Consider the following 17,705-nt stretch of genomic DNA (forward strand, 5'->3'; position numbering starts at 1 on the left):
CTTCCCTCTTTCTCTATCTTAGTAATTATTACATCGGCTGTTTTAGTGGCCCACTGGTACCATTTAGAAATTCGGTACTGTTTAGTTTAGCTTTATCTTCCTGTACACTTAGTTTAGTTCTGTACATTTAGTCGTGCTTAGATCTGTTTAGTTTAGCTACTATTTTTGACTGTCTTAGCTCATGCTTAGATATGTCTGGTTTTACTTCGGCTGTATAGCGGGTATAGTTCAGTACCGTTAGTTTTAGCTCTTCCTGTACACTTAGTTTAGTTCTGTACATTTAGTCATGCTTAGATCTGTTGGTTTAGCTTAGCTTATTTAGACAATTAGTTATCATTGTATCTTGTACCTGTCTGTAATTTTGTTCATTATCATGGTCTGTAACTTTGTCTGTAATTTTGTTCTTGTGTTGTAAAGCACTTTGAGTTGCCTTGCGCTGAAAAGTGCTATATAAATATATGTACCTACCTACCTACCTACCTACTTACCTACCTACCTCATCAAACCACATGACCTTCTTTCATTGCCCCAGAGTCCAATCTTTATGCTCCCTAGCAAACTGAAGCCTTTTTTTCTGGTTAGCCTCACTGCTTCGTGGTTTTTTTAAAGCTACACAGCTGTTCAGTACCAATCCCTTGAGTTCCCTTTGTATTGTGCATGTGGAAATGCTCTTACTTTCACTGTTAAACATAGCCCGGAGTTCTACTGTTGTTTTTCTTCGATTGGATTTCACCAAACATTTAAGTGATTGACGATCACGATCATTCAGGATTTTTTTCCAGCCGCATTTCTTCCTTGAAGACGATGGGTCCCCACTATCCATCCAGTTTTTAATAATGCGATGGACAGTTCTTAACCCAATTTTAGCAGTTTCTGCAATCTCCTTAGATGTTTTCTCTGCTTGATGTATGCCAATGATTTGTCCCTTCTCAAACAGTAACATCTTTTCCATGACCACAGGATGTCTTTCGATATGGTTGTTTAAGAAATGAGAAGCAACTCATTGCACCAGTTGGGGTTAAAAAAACTTGTTGCCAGCTGAAACATAATCACTCATGCAGTAATTATCCTAATGGACTTGTACCTATTTGCTTAGTTAAATCCAGGTGGCAACGGTTTTTTTTTTGTCCAGGCAGTGTATATAAAAAAAATCTAGAAATCAAAAACATGAACAATTACATATTTTGACAGCTATTATGGGATGGTATTATGTTTTCCGATAAAACATTGGCAACAAATTTCTCTCATCACAAAATGTCTGCTAATGTGCATTTTGACTACCATATTTACACAGAAAATTAAGAGGTGGGTTAAATAATATTATTAGTTAAAATCACATGATGCCACTTCAAATATTGATTACAGATTAGAAGCAGGTCTAGAATATTTGGGGTGTCATATGTAAATACCTGTGCATTATTTCCTTTTTTTAAAATTTTTTGCTGTAGTTTTATCTCCAGTCCGATAAGTATTAAACTCTTTCTCCAAGTTCTGTTCATAACCTTTCCATAGAACTACATTAAAAATATATATGCTGTGATACAAATAGTTCTTGGAGCAAAACAGTAAAAAAGAGATCATATGTTGATGTAAGACAGGGCTACTCAACTTCAGTTGCAAGTGGACTATATATAAAAATTACTGGGAGTTTGAGGTGCCCACTGCCAAAATGAGAAGCTGGATGATTATGTTTTTGCGTATCTAAGAGTGTGTGTATACATTAGTGTTGGTGTCTGTCTGTTAGCAAATCTCTCATGACCCAATGGACAATTTTAATGATATTTGCAGAAAGTAATTATTACATGTACATCCTCAACTGATAAACATTTAGAGTCAACCCAATTCTAGATGGCTGCCACAGCCCACTGAATTTAAATCAAACAAGCAAAAAAAATGTCTATACCTTTATCTATTTTACAAATATGGCAGTATGAGACTGATCCCCGATACAGATTATACGAAAGTGTATAATAACATCATTAAACACCGGTTGCTGTAGACAAAATGAACAAAAAGTGCTTTTAAGTCCTTTTACTTTGAAAAAATTAAATTTCTAAATATACTTAACATCTCTGAAAGAGACATCTTGGCATTTGTAGTTTGCTTAGATAATGCCACATTTGCTGCTGTCTTCTATCTGTACTGCAGCCTTAATGCCTTTTGCAGGTCAAATGGATGGATAGATATTACTTATAGGTGCACATGTTTACCCACCCAACCCCTCTACTTTGCCATAGTTTACCAAAAATTGTTTGTTTTAAGGAGGCAGACTTCTACTAGCTTAGTATGGCACCCAAGGTATAGAAGTAACTATAAACTGCATTACATATTTTTAGCATCATATTCAGACAAATCAGTTGGAATGCTGGCCAAAGAAAATTGTAACAGGTGTTGAATAAGTCTGACGTAAAAGATAGGGGACAGGATATAGAATTCTACATTGTTCCACATTGTCCCATATTGTAATGATTTTGTAGATCAACGATCATTAAATGTCAGCATCTATAGTTATTTCCATTTGACCAAGTATTAAGTACTTTCGCAGTTTCCCACAGTCTGATGCAGGATACAACTGAATTATTGTTATCCATCCATCCATCCATTTTCTTTACCCGCTTTTCCATCGCAGGGAGCTGGTGCCTGTCTCCAGCAGTCGCTGTGTGAGGACACCCTGGACAGGTTGCAATTCCATTGCAGGGCCATATAGAGACAAACAAGACAAACAATCACTCCCGCTCTCACTTATTGCATTATTGTTATCAAACTTAAAATTCTAATGTTGTTTATTTTATCTAATATATTTCACATTTTCTTATTTAATATTTGAATTATTATTTTATTATTATTATTTTGCAATATCTGCAAAACTTTGTTGTGTTTCCTAAGGCCAGTGGACTGTGGCAGCCATCTTGAATTTAGTTGACTCCAAAAGTGAATCAAATGTAAATGTATACGCAATGATTACTTTGTGAGAGTTCATTAAAATCCAGAGACGTTTTGCAAACAGAAACACAGTTTACTCAGTTGCGGACATCTTGAATTGAGGTGATTTCAAATGTTCATCAATTGTAGATGTATATTTTTTTATTGATTACTTTCTGAGAGTTTCAATAAAATCTGTGTACTGGTCCATGATATATTTTGCCAACAGCCAGACAACCAAACACACATCCACACAATAAAACAATAAAATATAATGTCCTGACATGACAGCATTTTGCTGAATTACAATTAGAAATGTTGTAAAAATGATGAAGAACGACAGAAAACAACTTTTAAAGTTTATTCATGGTGTGGCTGCAAGAACATGTTAGTAGCTCTCTCTCATTACCTTATTAGAAGGAACAACTAATTTGTATAAACAACATTATATTTTTAAAGCAAACTTATATTGAGTTAAAAAAAACTTTAGGCCCGAGACCAATTTATTTGCTATATCACACATAATGGGGAGTTCATAGTGTTTTTAACACATGCCCAAAGACCTTGCAAAGACCATCCACATTCTGGATTAATTTTTAATGCTGTAGTTTGGTTGTCAGCCAGTGTGAAGGAGACCTCAAAGAGTTCAGAAGCTGAGGAGCCATGACAAATAACAAACAAACAAAAAAACTACAAAAAAAAGAAAAGAAAAAGAAACCGTATTAGATTTTAACATTTTTTTACAAGCTTTTATGATCAACTAGCTCAAATTATGTAGTCCTCTAACTCTACAGTGATAATCTGTGACGAAACAATGATTGGACCAGATGCAGCAAGTCTCCACTGATTGCTTTCAGAGAAGCCCAGTCTGAATATCTGAAGCTGTTCTACAGCCTTTTATTATTTCAACTTGATAAATATGGTTGATAAGTATGGTTTATGCAGTGTTTGCTTTAGTATGTTGATAGTTCAATAAAGTGATTAAAAACATTTTTGAACTTAGCTTCCATGATGGAGTAATGATGGAGTTTTAGAGCTGCTTTATTTAGGACAATGTTATTGTTCATCAGCCTTATGTGTTCATTGATGTAATACAACATACAAAAGTCTTGCTGTAGTTGCACAACTTACATCTAGAGCATAAATGCAAGCATGTAATCGGTCATTATTGTTATGTCTGCTACACTTAGGGTCATAGATTAGGCAGGAGGTGTGACTATAACATTATTGTTTTCAAAAGTTTGTATTTAGGATGTCCAGACAAGAATACGAGAGTGACATTTCAAGATTATTTCACTCTGGAACCTGTCCAAAAATACAATTGGATGCAAGGCTGAAACAATAAAAAAAAATGTTGCATATTCACAAAATGATCTGATATAATAAAATATTACTGGTTAAGTATCTCTTTGCCAGGTGGCACAGTGGCGTAGTGGTGAGAGCTGTTGCCTCCCAGCAAGAAGGTTGCAGGATCGCTTCTTGGCCTTTCTGGGTGGAGTTTGCATGTTCTCCCTGTGCACGTGTGGGTTTACTCCCACAGACTAAAAACATGCATGTTAGGTTAATTGATGACTCTAAAATTGTCCCTAGGTGTGAATGGTTGTTTGTCTCTATGTGGCCCTGTGATGGACTTGTGACCTGTCCAGGGTGTCCCCCGCCTCTCGGACAGTGACTGCTGGGGATAGGCACCAGCTCCCTGTGACCCGGAATGGAGAAGTGGGTAAAGAAAATGGATGGATGGAAGTATCTCTTTCTGTTCTTGATTCAAGCAGAGTTTAAAATAATGTGTATTTAAAACCAGCATGAAATCAGACGTTTCAAATCAATTGTCATTTGGTTCTCACCTGTCAGGAAACAGAGTGAATGCTAATGTTTCATCTCTATTTTTACAAGAACAAATATCAGCCTGTTGTCACAGTGACACATTGATCTGCTTTTGCCACCCAGCAGCATTCAAATAAAAATGTGTTAATTACCCCCAGTGAAGTTTCAGAAGTTTCAGACAAGGCAATTAGCACATTTTGCTGTTCAATAAATAGAGATAAATTACTGTTAAGCTTTGTTTTATATACGTTTCAGACTCAAAATACTTGTTTAAAATTGAACATGTACTGAGGTTTTGCAAATGAAACAACTTAAATCTTTAGGAAAATGTTTTTTGTTAATATGTTTTGTATCAGGTGTTAGGGAAAAAACCCAGACTGCAAACTCATGTTTTCTCTTCAAGAAAAACAACACTGATTTATTATAATAAAGGTGAAAACAATAGGCTGACAGGACAGCAAAAATGATAACCAAAGACTTAACACAGGGCCTCACGAGGCAACACAAGGAGAAGACCTGACTGTGGCATAAGACCAGCAATGAACCAGCGAGGATGAGACAGAGGTGACTGAAAATAAAGGGCAGAGGGTGAATGGGAGATTGACTACAGCTGAAGTGACAGGTAATGGGGAACAGGTGAAGTGGGAGTGGCAGGCTGACTGGGAAAGTACTGAGGTGACTGAGAGAGTAGAACCACACAACACATCACAAAGAAACACAAGGAACCAATCTAAACACAAGGACAAAAAGAAAACAAAAACATGAATATCAAACAAAGAAGACCAAAAAAAAAGAAACTCAAAATACCCAAATCCTGATTTTTGTATGCAAGTTCTGAATACAGGATTTCTGAACAATTGTTCCAGCTTCAACAGTCTGTACAACAGTTTGTGTACTTCTGTGATGTGTATCATCCTTACACAAATTCTTCATACTCTCGTGCAGTGATTCCCAGAATGAGGATGAGGGGCTGCACCTGCCTAAAGGAGGCACTAAAGTTTTAATGATACAGAGGCTGTCATTATGTTTTGAACATGAACAAATACTAACAAACAAAATGATTATTAAAAGTTATGGTGAAGAAGGAACTGAGCCAAAAAGCAAGGCTCCCAGTTTACTGGTCCGTTCCCATCCCAAAAGAACAAGATCCCAGAGAACAAAGGTAAATAGTGGTCAACTATGGTCAACATTCCAGATAGGTTGAGGGGCTCCGTCAACTGAGGGGAGTTTTGAGTAGAATTGCCGGTCGTTGCATCAAAAGGAGTTAGCTGAGGTGTCAAACATGGGATTATGATACCTCCTGGATGTCTCTTTCTGGAGGTTTTCAGACATATCACATTGGAAAAAGACCATGGGGCAGACCCAGAACTCTCTTGAGCACATGTGTCAAACTCCACTCCTTGGGGGCCGAACTCCTGCATGTTTTAGATGTGTTCTTGCGTTAAAACAGCTAATTTAAATGAAAGACTTGTGGACATGCCTCTAGAGAACTTGATGATTTGGCGAGGAGGTCATTAAACCATTTAAATCAGGTGTGATGGAGCAGAAAAACCTAAAACTTCCAGGACGTGGCCCTTGAGGCCTGGAGTTTGACACCCTGCTCTAGAGGGATAATGCATTCTCTCTGATCTGTGAATGTCTTGGGATCTCCAGAAAAAGCCATGGATGGATGGATGGATGGATGGTCTTTTTGAACCCCTGCACTAGTAAGAGTGTTCTGAATTCATACATATAAATTTAATTTTGCAAACTTCAGTGCAGTTGAAATTTTGAAACACCCCTTCAGCTGTCTGAAGACCCCTCAAAGAAGTTAGATTCTCTTGATTAGGAACCACTAGAGTAGAACTTTCTAAAACTAAGAAAGGTGATTTGAGTTTAGTAAAGTCTTACCGTGGCCCTCCACACACCCGCCTTTAAATTCACCTTCAAACCTCATGCCATCATAGCGAGTGAAGATACCGGCTCCTTGAAACTTCCCCTGCACAAATTCACCCTCATATCTAAAAAATAAACAAACAAAAAACAGTAGAGCTCTGTAGAAGTTTGTTTTAGAAAATATGTTTAAAATACAAAAGAACAAAAATGAAAAGGAAGCATAAGAAAATCTTTATTATCAACATTAGCAACAGCTAAAGCCATAAAAGCTGTCAAAATAGGCTTTTTTCAGTGTTTATGATTTAAATTTTGATGCTTTTAGCATAATTTCCACATCATGAAATAATTGTTTGGGGTTTAATGTAGCTCAGACTCATCCAGGATTTAGTAAAAACTGCATCATAAAATGATAAACATTCTTTGCCTTTGTTTACAAATTAATTCTGCAGTCTATTATGGAAGTTTTTCTGTTAGACTTTGGAATATCTCAGCACTTATTATTTGCAGATGATCTTAGTGTCACTCTCCACCACTTGATTTCCTCCCCCAAAATGACTCTGTCGACTCTTGTCCTTACAACTTTTAGTAGCCATTTCTTTTCAGAAGAAGAGAGAACTTTACCTTTTTGCTTTTGACCTGACATCTCTGATTCCACTGTTCTTTGTCTGACTGTTTACATCTGGGGATTATTTTACCAACCCAATATCCGCCGTGCTTTGAGACTGTCCAAAGTGTACTTGTCAATGTAAGAATGTAAACAAACGACTCTTAATTGTTGGCAAAAAAAACCCCTGACTTCTGATTTGCTTATTTATTACAAATTATGCAGTAGATTTTTAATAGGGAATGATGCCTATTTAATGGTTATTTATATTATAATTGATACTTTTTTACAAAAATCACAAACTTAAGAACATAAATGTGCTTATTTTGACAGCTATTATGGCTTAAAATTATTGACATTATAGTATGGACATTGGCAAAAACAATTTTACTCAAATTTTAAACTCTACCAAAGTAATAAAGTTTTACCAAAACATCCAAAATCAAATTTACCACAACACAATGAAAAAAGTATACAAATTACTCCAGATTCTGATACTATTAAGCTTTTTTTTTTTTTTTTTTAAAAAAAAAAGGAGAAACAGTGGAGAAGACTGGTATCACCAAACGTAAGTGATCCTCTGATACAATGTCAGACAGCTGAAAGTGCATGCAAGCCAAACTTCAGAGTGCAAAACAAAAACTACAAACAAAGACATTTCTAAAGAAATGTTGAGTGTGCCAATGCAGCCACTGCCAAAAAATCCAACACTTTTCTCTCAAAAAGTAGTTAAAGCCGCTGTTAGAGGTTAATTAGGGTCACCATGGTAACCACGCACCTGTGTCTCTCAAGCCCTGACAGTACTCTTAATAAGACAGACAGCCTCAAAGAAAAATTCATTATTCATGATTTACAATCTGTTCTGAAAGAATTCTTGAACTGTAAGATGCTACAACCAGGAGTCACTGGTTGTAGCACAAAGATAAAAATTTTAAAAATTATTTTAAAATTCATTTTATGTAAATGCTTGTGCAACAGTCCCTTATGTTTTTTCATTTACAGATTGTTTTCTGTCTGTTCACAGATTGACAAAACAAATGTAGTGATTGTGTTCAGTCAAAAAGAAAAAGACTAGCAACTGTTGGGTTCAACTTTAAAAGGAATAGTTTAAAGACCAAAGTGGATTACTGCCATCTGAAATCAATCACAATTTTATAATCCTCACAGTTTCATTTTAACACTATTTTATAAACTTTTACATTGCTGTTAGTTTGTCATTACAAGATTGTTTTCATAATACTCAGTGGTTATTCGCAAGTGCAAATAGTGGCAGCAGCTGGCTGTAGTACTTCCACTGCAACCTGAAACCCATGTTTTGTTTTGTTTTTTTTAATCATACACTTTTAATCCCCAACAGGGAAATTTATTCTCTGCATTTTTTCCATTGCACATGTGAGCACACACATTTGGAGAAGAGGACAATTAAGATGCTTGCTGACAGGCCCACAGTGGGCCTAAGGGAGGTGAAGGCAGATGTGGGTGCTTCACCTTCCCCAATTTTGTGCTGGTCTGGGGATTCAAATATGTGACTTCCTAAACACAGGCTCGCTTCATCTAACCTCTGCTCCACCACATACTGTAATGTGATGTAATGTAAAACTGACAGCAGTGTAAAAGTTTATACAATAACATTGATTTCAACCTTTAAATATTTTTGAGATCAAAGTTGCTTAAGGTCAGCAGAAAACCACTTTGGTCTTTGCCCTGCTCAGACTAGCCATTAGCTCATCAGTTCTTTCAGAATTAAATTGTGTTTCTCCAAGCTGAAGCTGCTCAAAGAGCTTTTTGCAACAGCTAAGAAATAAATTGCTCATAAACTTTCAACAGAACCACACGTCACCAAATCTGAACTATCCCATTATTCACTTTTATGCTTGGTGGTTATGGGATAGTTCAGTGGATCCTAATGACAGAATCCCATAAAAACATTTGATGATTGTTATCAGATTTATGAAAATAGTTTAATCCCAATCTGCATCACAGTTTATTAGGTTCTTCTTTCATCCATTCTCCAACTCTTCCCAATTTTCTTTTCATAAAATATAGCTTGTTAAAGTTAGCCCTATCATGCAGCCCCCATCAACTGTCAGATACTGTTATAGTAAAAGGTTCGAACACCCTCTTAAAATTTTACAGTTTTACATATCTGTATATAATACAAATTCTGGAACAACAAAACATGTATAATGGCTATGTAATTATTTATTTCACAAAATAAAGCTAAAATATTAAAGAAGTGTGTGTCAGGATTTGGGGTTTTCAATTCATGTTTCAGTTTGAGTTTATTTTATTTATCTTTGTTTAGTCTGGTCTTAGTTCAGTTCTTGTTCTTTGTGTCTTTGTTTCCTGTCATTATTCACCTCTCCTCAGTCAGTCACTTGTTTTCCTGCCACGCCCATCTCTACCTGCTCCTCGTTATCACTCACCTGTGCTCACTTCACCTAATTACTCTCTGTCTTTAAAACCCAGTCATCTCCTCCACTTACTCACTGGTTCGTTTGTCTATTTCCCTGATGTCTGGGTCTGCTTGTCTCCTGCCCATGTCCGTTTGGTTTTTGTATTTAGTTTGTTTTGTATTTAGTTTTCTTCTTGCTGCCTTGTCAGCATTTTGTTTTTGTGCTTTTTTTTAATTTTAAATAATTTAGTTTCTTTTCATCATGAGTCTGTGCTCTGGGTTCACCTCCTTTTCTTCCAATCATGACAATGTGGGAAATTAAGTCCACTCCATATGTCATTTTCTTGCAGAACCACCTTTAGCAGCAATACTTTTAGGTCACTGTCTTCAGTTTGACTTTATCGAATTCTCACCTTGTTGCGAGGGACTTTTAGTCCACTTTTGTTTACAACATGGCTTCAATTCATTGAGGTTTCTGGGCATTTGCTTTTGCACACCTCTTTAAAGGTCCAACCACAGCATTTCAATCAGGTTAAGGTCTAGACTTTGGTCTATTGATCTGTTACAGAACCTATATTTTTTTGTTTTCAGTCATTTTGTTGTAGATTTGTTGCTGTGTTTGGGATCTTTGTACTGTCATGGGGCCAGGTTTGGACCAAGCTTCAACTGAGAGACACATAGCATAACGTTTGACTTTAGAATACTGACATCATGACTGAAGGTGCCCAAGCCCCATGCTCCAGCACTTCCAGAATCATTCTGTGTCAAACTTAAGATCTCACAGCACCAAAGAACAAAGACTCCAACAGGTTTACTTTTAAGAATTTCTTTATATTTTGTTCAATCTATCTTTGACCATTTTCTCAGTCTCTGCTGATAAAAAAAAAACATCCCCACCGCGTAATAATGCCACCACCATGGTTCATGCATCAGCATGATGAGAGTTGTTCTCCAGACATGATGTTTCCTTGATGGTCAAAATCTTATATTGTAGTTTATTCTGATCACAGCACTTTCTTCCACATATTTAGAGTCTCAAAAATGCCTTTTGGTAGATTCTAAACAGTCTGTCTTTTTTCCAGTCACTCTTCCATAAAGTCCAGCTCTATACAGCTTACAGTGGTCCTTTGGACAGATCCTCCAATCTGTGCTGAAGAGCTGCAGCTCCATCATTGTTATCTTTGACCTCCTGGATGGTTCTCTGATGCCTTCCTTACCTGCTCTATGAGGTTTGGTGGGTGACTCTCTTGGCATGTTTGCTGCATAGGCATTATCTTTCCATTTTCTAATAATGAATTTATGAAGATCTGTGGCATGTTCAGGTTATGGGATTCTTTTCCCAACCCAACTCTGATCTGTATTTCTTCATCACTTTGTCTCTGATCTGTATGGAGTTATGTGGTCTTCATGATGACTCTTACTTGGTAGTAGTTATTACTTAGAGGTGTTGCACTGCTGTTGATTTGGGGGGCTGTCGGAACAGGTGGATGTAAACTGAGATCATCTGACACTAAGATTTTCTTCACCTGGATCTTATTTAAAGCTGAACTGAAATCAAATCTCCAAAGATTTACATTTCATGAATGTTATTTAGTCAAACACATCCACACAACATTGTAGGGACCCATTAATCTGATCTAAAAGTGAAATAAACTGTTTTTAGCATTTAAGTCAATAATTTCCAAAGTGGGTGATTTGTGGGGTGGAGTGACTGTCCTGGGCTCATGACATGCTCTGTGCCCAGGCGGTCCGCTACTGTCCGGTTGTTTACTAGTGAAAATGGAAAAAGAAGCCTTTTTTTGAACAAGAAGCTGGAAAGTTTCATGCAAGTAATGGATATACAATCATATGAACCTCAATCAATGGCTGAATCTCCGGAATCAGATGAAAAGTCTTCAGATTCTGGTAATCACAAGGACCGTCATGGCCAACAAAACAACGTGCATAACAACAGTTGGGAACGTGGAATGGAACCCCCAGATCGTTGACATCAGCACAAAAAACTAAAAATCAATAACATGGGCAGGAGAGAGCTAACATTGCTAATTTGAAGCTAACCCGATGTTAACCAGATGCTACCTCGTAAACAACGTGAGCGCACTTGAGAGTAGCGTTTATGAACTCTCACACCAGAGTAAACTAATCAACAGCAGTTTCAGACTATGACATTTGTTTAATCACACATGGATTGTCCATATTTTTTCATCAATAACAAGCTGCTCTGATTCACAAACTGATCTCAGGTTGTCAGCTTGTAAGCAGCTCAGATCTTTTAATGACAGCATGCCTTCACATCCGGTTTGAAGTAAAACTTCCTGTTTCCTCTCTCCTTCTCTGTGGCAATGTCCTCCTCTCCATTTGCCTTTCTTTTAAAATTAAAAATTGTTGGTAAAAGGTCCTGTTTTTTTGGCGTGAAGCCAGTCCACCATATTAACGAGGGTCAAAGCTTGTTGTGCTTCCCTTTGAAGTGGTCAAACCCAAGTTCTGATAGTAATTCCCACATCAGAGCTTATGGACCCAAATATAAAGAAGGTTTTTATCTTTCAGGAAGCCAAAAAAATGATAGTCCAGTGGTATTTTCTAGCCGGTTCGAAGAATTAATTCAAACATACTGAAATATATTGTACCAGTATTTATCCACTCACTGATGAATTGCTGAACCTCAGCATCTCAGTAGTCATCACAGATCAAGGGAGTCACTAAAAAAAGCTGAAAACACCAGAGTTCTTCAATGTTTGGTTTAAAAAAAAAAAAAAAAAAAGTATCTTTTTTTTTTTAAATTTCACAATAATATTTTATGATTTTCTTTCAACTGATATTGGCTTCAAAACACTTTTTCGTTTAGCTTTATCTACTTATTATTGTTATATAAAACAAGTCCACGCCCATTTACTTAACTAATCTAGAGTATTTTGTGTAGGTCCATAATTTAGAATCAAAATAAAATTCCACGCTGTAAGGCAACACAAAAAAGAGAAGGCCAAGGAGGTGAATATTTTTGAAACCCACTGTAACTTTGGAACAATGTTTTTGAGAAGTTAAATAAATAAATTCAAATAAATAAGTAAATGAAAACAGGAACAAGAGGTGTGGCACAAACCTAGAGCCATCAGGAAAGACCAGCACCCCACAACCATTGAAGAGTCCATTCTCAAACTGCCCAGTGTAACATGTCCCATCACTGAAGGTCAGCTGTCCCAGACCATGACGCAGACCTGGAGGGAAAAAAAAAAAAAAAGACAAAAAGGTAAGAAAAAGCATTTGGAATCCAAACACATAAATGGTTATAATTCAGCCATTTTTTTTTTTTTTTACAGATATTGAGCTAAAGTTTGACAACATCATATTCAGAGTATTAACACATCTTGTGTGAGATCTTACAATTGTCAAGGGCCGAGGTGGAGAAGGAGGCAAACCCAGAGTGCAGACTTATTTCAAAACTGGAAATTTATTCTAAAATAATAAAACAAGAAAGCAAAAAGCTGACATGGCAGCAAAACAAACTAAAACAAAAATTCAAAAATGCAAACAATGGCGAGGCGAGACAAGACAAGACAAGACAAGGAACCAGAAACATGGGCAAATCAAGGACAATGAACCAGCAGGGTAGTGGAGAAACTGACCGGGTCTTAAAGCAGAGGATGATTAAGGAAAGTGGGCACAGGTGAGTGATTACAGCAGGTGGAGATGGGCCTGACAATTAACCAAGTGCAGACAGAGGTAAGGTGAATACTGATAGAAATATGAAGACAAAATAAACTTAAACAGAAAAGCAACCCATGAAACAAGAACCAAAACTAAGAATAAACTCAAAAATACAAGAGATCATGACAACAATATTGCATGAGATTGAGCATAATGTTTTCCAAGTCTGAATGAAACTATAACTCATTCATTTCTTATCAAAACTCTTGCATGAAAGGAAAAAAGGAGGGAAACATTCCTTCCTTCAAGAAATGCTAAGCTTTAATTTATTTATTTTATGAATTTGACCCTTCAACAAAAACAAAGTGGGGCATAGTTTTTTCTTCCCCTGAACACACTCCTGCCTCCTCCCTCACCATACTTTCTACACCCACTGTCACAAAGCTCTCAGATCATATCAAAATGCAGCATAATGACAGAAGATTAGCACAACACTTCCTCCACGGTTATTACGTCTGTTCTATCCATGGCCTTGTTGCAATCACAGTTGTAGTCTGTGTGAAACCAGATTTGCAAGTCGTGCTTCAGATTTGCAACAACTAAGCCACACTGGTAGGCGTGGGTTGCACGTCATGTGCTGCCACCCCACTCCACATAGGACCCTGATGCATTGCTACCATGATGATAAACCATCATGGCCTCAGTACAGAAGTTCATCATGCTGTATCACACATAATCGCGGACCCACTGCTATGTTCATACACACCTGAAGGCCTCACCAAGACCCTGCAAAAAACATTCAATAACTGGTTAATTTTTTTACGTCATAGAAGGGTCAACATCCAGCGTGAATATTCAATTATTTATATTCAATCAGTTATACACATATTCAATTAGTTAAAAAATGCAGAGGTACCAAATTAATTAATTGAAAAGACAAAAAATTAAAGGCAATACTAAACAGTCTAAAAGTTAATTAAAAGCAATAGCAAACAACTATGTCTTTAATTTAGATTTAAATGTGGTCAGATCAGGCTGAAGTCTAAGCTCCTTGGGCAGTTTGTTCCACATTTGAGGGGCAGTATTTTTTTATGTATTCTGTAAAATATTAGAAGTAAAAGGAGTATCTAGAGAACTGGGGTTATAGGCTGACATTTTTTAGTCTTTCTTATGACTTTTTCTAACAGCTGCATTTTGAACCAGCTGGAGATGTTGAAGTGTATTTTTTGGTAGACCATAAGGAAAAACTTATTTGCTCTGCTTTCACTTTTAGGATATTTTGAATTGGTTTTATGGATAAAACAATTAGGAAAATGTTGGCAAGACCTTAACTTAAACTTCAAAACATATCTTCCCCTTAATTCTCTGGAGTTTCTGTCCAGGAGGATGGCAGTTCATGCAGACAGGGAGTTAAAGATGTAAACCTTTGTTGTTGTTTTTTCCCCAGCCTTATTAGCAGACCTGGCAGGAATTAGAACAATAAATAAATGTAAGGTACAGTTAGGGACATGAAGAAGGTCCTGGTATCTTCCTAGTATAAAAATAGGATTTGGAGAGAGCACACCGAGGGTAATGAAACTAGAAAGAGTAACAGAAGATCTGGAGGGGGTGGTAGGGCTGAGAGCAGACTGGGATTTACTAGAGGAGGGTGCTTGGCAGGGGGTGAGGCAGGGGTGAGGCCAGAGAGTGTCATCCCTTGCTTGGAGCTAATGGCAAAGCAAATTAGGCAGTCCATCTGTCAGGGCTGCTTAAAGAGCTGCTCTCTGCCTAATCACAGTGGGGTTTTCACGGGAGATTTGGAAAAGAGATTTGGCCGAAACTAAATCTGAAGCTCTGCATTCCGTCATCATCGTCTTTCCTTTCCTGAAACATCCAGCATCGTTTTATGCTTCAGTTTGTGTGTCCAGAAGCAAGGCTCAATACAGGGAAAATTGTCCAAAAGCACCTCAAATTCAACTTTTTATCATGCAGCAGTCCTGACTGCTGGGATTTAAAACTCTGTGAAGTAAAAGAGGCTGCAGTCATCTGGCAACAAACACCTGCAGCAGTGTCTTACACCACACATGACAACAGCTGTGTCAAAGTGGGAAAGGTGTTATTTAATATTATAAAATTAGGTGGCAGCAGTTTACAAACTAACAAAGCTAACGGTTGATCTTCACTAAAAGTGCAGTTTATTTCTTAGGCAAGAGACAGTCACTTCCTCCTCATCGCCTCTATTCAATCCCTGTAGGCTGGCTCTAATCTGTCTTTCAGCTTCTTTGTAACGCCTCTTTCCTTGAATGCAGGATCGTGGTTTCTGGCTAATTACGGTTTAGCTGAATTTGTCCAGCTCTTATGTCAATCAATAGCGGTAATGCATAGATGTTAAATGACCGCATGGGCAAAGAACTGTTGTAAATGGCTTCTGGCTGTGCCTTGACTGCTGTGGATGAACAGGTCCTACTTCCTGTAACTTGATAGCCCCCAGGCTTGTCTTTAGCCAGAGCTTGACTGAATTATTCATGTGACACAAAAGACCTCTGTCTGACACACACCTACATGTTTGTGTGCAAACACTGACTTTGCATGCAAAGATGCAGACAGTCTGTGTTCATGACAACACCAGGCAAACACACGCGCTCACTTGCACACAATAACATGTTACTGCTGGCAGTGTTAATTCAACATTTCACGCTCAAAAAGAACAGGATGTGTAATCACACATATTTTGGATGTGGCAGAAAATAATAACATCTTAGGAAAAGGTAAATGAAGTGCTACAAAATTAAATCCCTGCAGAACTTCAGCTCTGTTTATGCTTGGAGATGTACATAAAAAGAATGCTTCTGATATTATCTCTAAAACGATATTTGTTGTCTTATTGTTTACCATTATGGGTAATTTATTGACAGAAATGCTACATAAAATTCATGAAAGAAATGTGAAATATCATAAATATAAGAATGCTTTGTCCCTATGCATTTAGACTGACGATGTATGTTACTATGGCAGCCAAGATAGGAAAAAATAGACAACCATTCATCCATTTTCTTTACCCGCTTTTCCTTTCCGGGTCATGGGGAGCTAGTGTCTATCACCAGGAGTCACTTAGGGAGAGACGGGGTACACCCTGGACAGTTCGCAAGTCTATCACAATTAGACACTGGTTTAAAAATATTCTTAGCACAAAATGTAAGGAAATTTGTGCTTAGTTGAGTATTTCTTTGTTTTAACAATGCTTCTTGGCAATAAATCTAAAAATAAACAATTGTAAAATGATTGCATTCATAAAGTAGTTTCATTTACTTCATACTTCCTAGCCCCCCTTCAAGTGTGAAGGGGGGCTAGGAAGTATGATCAGTCATGGTCTTACACACCAAACTCCCTCATCCATGTCTTTATGGACCATGCTTTGTGAACTGGTCATGTTGGAACAGGAAGGGGCCATCTCCAAACTGTTCACACAAAGTTGGGAGCATGAAATTGTCCAAAATGTCTTGGTATGCTGAAGCATTAAGAGTTTCTTTCACTGGAACTAAGCAGCTAAGCTTAACTCCTGCTAAACAACCCCACATCATAATCCCCCCTCCACCAAACTTTACACTTAGCACAATGCAGTCAGGCAAGTACAGTTCTCCTGGCAACCACCAACCCCAGACTCATCCATCGGACTGCCAGACATAGAAGTGTTATTTGTCACTTCAGAAAACACATTTCCACTGCTGTGGAAGTCCAGTGGCAGTGAGCTTTACACCACTGCATTAAATACTTTTCATTGCACTTGTAAGGCTTGGATGCAGCTGCTCAGCCATGGAAACCCATTCCATGAAGCTCTCTACACACTATTCTAGAGCTAAATAAAAGCAACATGAAGTTTGGAGGTCTGTAGCTATTGATTCTGCAGAATGTTGGTGACCTCTGTTCCTTATGTGCCTCAGCATTCACTGAGCCTGCTCTGTGATTTTACGTGGCCTACCACTTTGTGGTTGAGTTGCTGTCATTCATAAGTGCTTCCACTTTGTTATATTACCACTAACAGTTGACTGTGAAATATTTAGTAGCGAGGAAATTTCATGATTGGATTTACTGCACAGGTGACATCCTGTAATGGTACCATTCTGGAATTCACTGAGTTCCTGAGAGTGACCCATTCTTTCACAAATATTTGTAGAAGCAGTCTGCATGCCTAGGGGCTTGATGTTATACACCTGCAGCCATGGAAGTAATTAGAATACCTCAACTGAGTGATTTGGATAGGGAAGTGAATACATTTGGCAATATAGTGTGTATATATATATATATATATATATATATATATATATATATATATAGGTGCTGGTCATAAAATTAGAATATCATGAAAAAGTAGATTGATTTCAGTAACTCCATTTAAAAAGTGAAACTTGTATATTATATTCATACATTACATACAAACTCATATATTTCAAATGTTTATTT

At 37.3% G+C, this 17,705-nt stretch overlaps 1 protein-coding gene across 3 annotated transcripts in view; it reads right to left on the reverse strand.

The window, feature by feature from the left end:
- LOC108247444 (MORN repeat-containing protein 4) overlaps positions 1-17,705 on the reverse strand; it is a 40,934-nt gene that overhangs the window by 9,531 nt on the left and 13,698 nt on the right. For 2 of the 3 annotated variants that reach the window (XM_025010440.2, XM_025010439.2), the window contains exons 3-5: positions 12,721-12,835; positions 6,637-6,746; positions 5,528-5,726 (exon numbers count right to left, since the gene is read on the reverse strand). In XM_025010440.2, coding sequence (XP_024866208.1) covers positions 5,545-5,726; positions 6,637-6,746; positions 12,721-12,835 — 407 coding nt within the window. In that variant the 3' untranslated portion in view covers positions 5,528-5,544. Of the gene's footprint in view, positions 1-5,527; positions 5,727-6,636; positions 6,747-12,720; positions 12,836-17,705 lie in introns of those variants that run through there. The other variant, XM_017435574.3, reaches the window with a different exon arrangement.

Source organism: Kryptolebias marmoratus, linkage group LG3 (assembly GCF_001649575.2).
Source record: "Kryptolebias marmoratus isolate JLee-2015 linkage group LG3, ASM164957v2, whole genome shotgun sequence".
Lineage (NCBI taxonomy): Eukaryota > Metazoa > Chordata > Actinopteri > Cyprinodontiformes > Rivulidae > Kryptolebias > Kryptolebias marmoratus.